Source organism: Hyposmocoma kahamanoa, unplaced genomic scaffold (assembly GCF_003589595.1).
Source record: "Hyposmocoma kahamanoa isolate Upper Pololo Valley unplaced genomic scaffold, ASM358959v1 181, whole genome shotgun sequence".
Taxonomy (NCBI): domain Eukaryota; kingdom Metazoa; phylum Arthropoda; class Insecta; order Lepidoptera; family Cosmopterigidae; genus Hyposmocoma; species Hyposmocoma kahamanoa.
In genome coordinates, this window is record NW_020653712.1 from 939,677 (window position 1) to 942,391 (window position 2,715).

A 2,715-nucleotide genomic window follows, 5' to 3' on the forward strand; every position below is an offset into this window, starting at 1 on the left:
GCTTGCACTATGTTAGTATTTGTTTATTTCAGATCCCAAGTGTGTTAGCGACTGCATCTCTACTGCTTGCATCGTAACCGCTCAAATAGCTAACTGTCCTTATCCTACGCTGCGCAAAAGATAGAAAGAGATCTATTACGTCAATGTCAATTGTTTCAATCGCTTGTGGTTCTAAGCGATTGCAACATTCAGAACAAATATCGATAAGTCAATGCATAAAAGTCGCTTCATTAGCGAACTCAATACCAACTATTTACATTACATAATTTCAATACAGAGAATTAAAAAAACCGACCTTAAAAGTTCGTGAAATTACATATACAATGTGTTGATTTGCATTCTCGCCATATTTACAGAGGTCATTCTATATCCGGAACTGAACCCAAATCACTAAAAAATAAATAAAAAAAAAGATCCTAAATTTTTATTTAATTGCGGTAACCAACCTTGATCCAAAGGTCATTGACTTGCACTACACGTGACACAGGTACCGGCAACCATTTGAACAATGGTCCTATACGCAGTATGCGCAGAAAATATGCATTTTAGTTCTATTTGGCGGCAGGGTACGAGTAGAGACGGGGGGTGAATTGTATCGAGCGCGTGATTGGTAGATCATCAGTCCACCTTGCGTACTGCGTCTGCGTTCATCGCGCATACATTCTAGTTTCTCACGAAATTCAACGTCGTTTGTGTGTTATGTAAACAAGAGTTAGTGCAAAAATAACCGCTACCATGTGCATTACCATAAAATGTGTTCTTATGGCATGATGTGAAACATTTAGTTTACGCAGATTCCGAGTGTCGAAAAATTGCGGGCAAAAATCGTCTTTGGTTTCTTTCTGCTTTTTCTGTTGTGAAGAATGTGCTAAGTTGAAACGAAACTATGCATATTTGTGGCTGGCTCCGTCACGGAGCCTGCCACCAGCTGTGGAGCTAGGTACTTCTAACACTACTTTCATCTAACCTAAAGTTGGTAAGTACCAAACCTAAATTACAATAAATCTTTTTTCAGTCAACTTTTCTAACTCGTGTAAATAATTAGTAAATTATAACAATACTAGTACATAAACATGATTTAAAAATGGGTAAATAAGCGAACGAGAAAGATTCCGTATCGCTCGGTGAAGCGAGTGGCGGGGTCACTGTCCTCTGCGGTGAGTACACTTGCGGGACAATTTTTCAAAACTTTACTCGATACAATTAGCCAGAATATTGAACAGAATATTTTTAAAATATTTTTAGATGATTTAGCATTATTTATATTATTAATTTTTTAAATATGGCGAGAATGCAAATCAACACCTTGTATTTGCTAAGTTTTGTTGAAATCGGTTTGTTTGCCACCCTTAGGACTTATTCAGAGTGGCGGCGGGCGCGAGTGCGTGTAAATGAAATACACGTAAAAAAGACGCTTGTTGCGTTCACAGTGGCCGCGCGCGCCGACGCCTATCTCGAGGCTGACGCGGGCGCTACCCGCGCCCGCTTTCAGTGATTGGTCTAGTGTCTGTTTGCGATTTCGACGGGTTGATCTAGCCGCTCGTAGCCGCTTCGGCACTGTGAAAGGCCAGACGCCAAGACCCGCACGCCAGCACCCGCCACCGCACCCGCACCTGCACTCTGAATGGCTCTTAGAAGTGGAATATTTTCTTCAAATTTAAATGGGACCACTACCGGGGTACTTTTTTCATTTCCTTTTCAGCTGAAGTTATTGCGTAACATACATATAAAAAAACAGTCGAATTGAGAACCTCCTCCTTTTTTTGAAGTCTGTTAAAAATAAGATTGCGAACGAAATCGTGCCGGTGTGGTGGAACAATACCAAGCGGTATAATGGATCTTTCTCAATTTTAGTGGCGAGGACCTGTGGCGCGGTTCGTTACGAACTTGCCAGATGGCGTTAACTTAACGTATAACGGCCCTAGCTCACAAAAAGGCATACAATTTGCCAAACAATTATGTTACGCGGTCGCTCAAAATATCTTTAATAACGTCTAGGTATGTTACTTAATGTACACAATTTCTTACAGATTCACATACGACCAACGCCTTAAAGAAATACCTCGTATGCCATGGACACCGGAGTTCTTGAAGGAATTATACACTTCTGTAGAAACACCCACGTTCACCGTCTTAGCAAAATCGATAGTTGAAATGGGCGCTTATCATTTTACGCCCTTTTTATTCAATGAGGCAGAATGGCCTAACAAGAATTACAGGTACATAAATTAAAGTTATTGAACAAATAGTTACTTTCGTGACTAACTAGTAGCTACCGTTACTTCTGGTTTAGCATTTTCAATCTTTCTATATTTACATAATTCGTGATGGGATTATGCAAATATGAGATCGTACGTTGTCCTTATTTGCGATAAAAATGGCGGATACGACTTGGAAATGGCGGATTAGTGGAAGGAACGATATAATGTCTAAAAACTGACAATATGTTAATTCGGGCTAACACAATCTAAATCTAATCAGTACCAAAATTCAGTTAAACCAAAGGACGAAATATTTTATTTTAGTTTAAAGTTGTCTAGTTGTTACTGCCTTTTTTTATAATTTTACGATTTTTTTTTCATGTTGTGTGATATTCATATAGATTTGTGAAATAACTCGAATACTTTGTTATAATTATCATGAGTCGATACAACCTCAAATGGCTTTGGTTGATTCCGCATAACAATGAAAATGTTGAATCGTCACTTTGGAAAA

The 2,715-nt window shown here is 38.9% G+C and overlaps 1 protein-coding gene across 1 annotated transcript in view; it reads left to right on the forward strand.

Moving 5' to 3' along the window:
• Positions 1 to 2,232, forward strand: part of LOC113226071 (serine hydrolase-like protein 2) — a 19,121-nt gene extending 16,889 nt beyond the window's left edge. The window contains exon 5 of the mRNA XM_026458589.1: positions 2,031 to 2,232. Within this exon, the coding sequence (XP_026314374.1) occupies positions 2,031 to 2,232 (202 nt within the window). The remainder of the gene's footprint in view (positions 1 to 2,030) is intronic.
• The last annotated feature ends 483 nt before the right edge of the window (positions 2,233 to 2,715 follow it).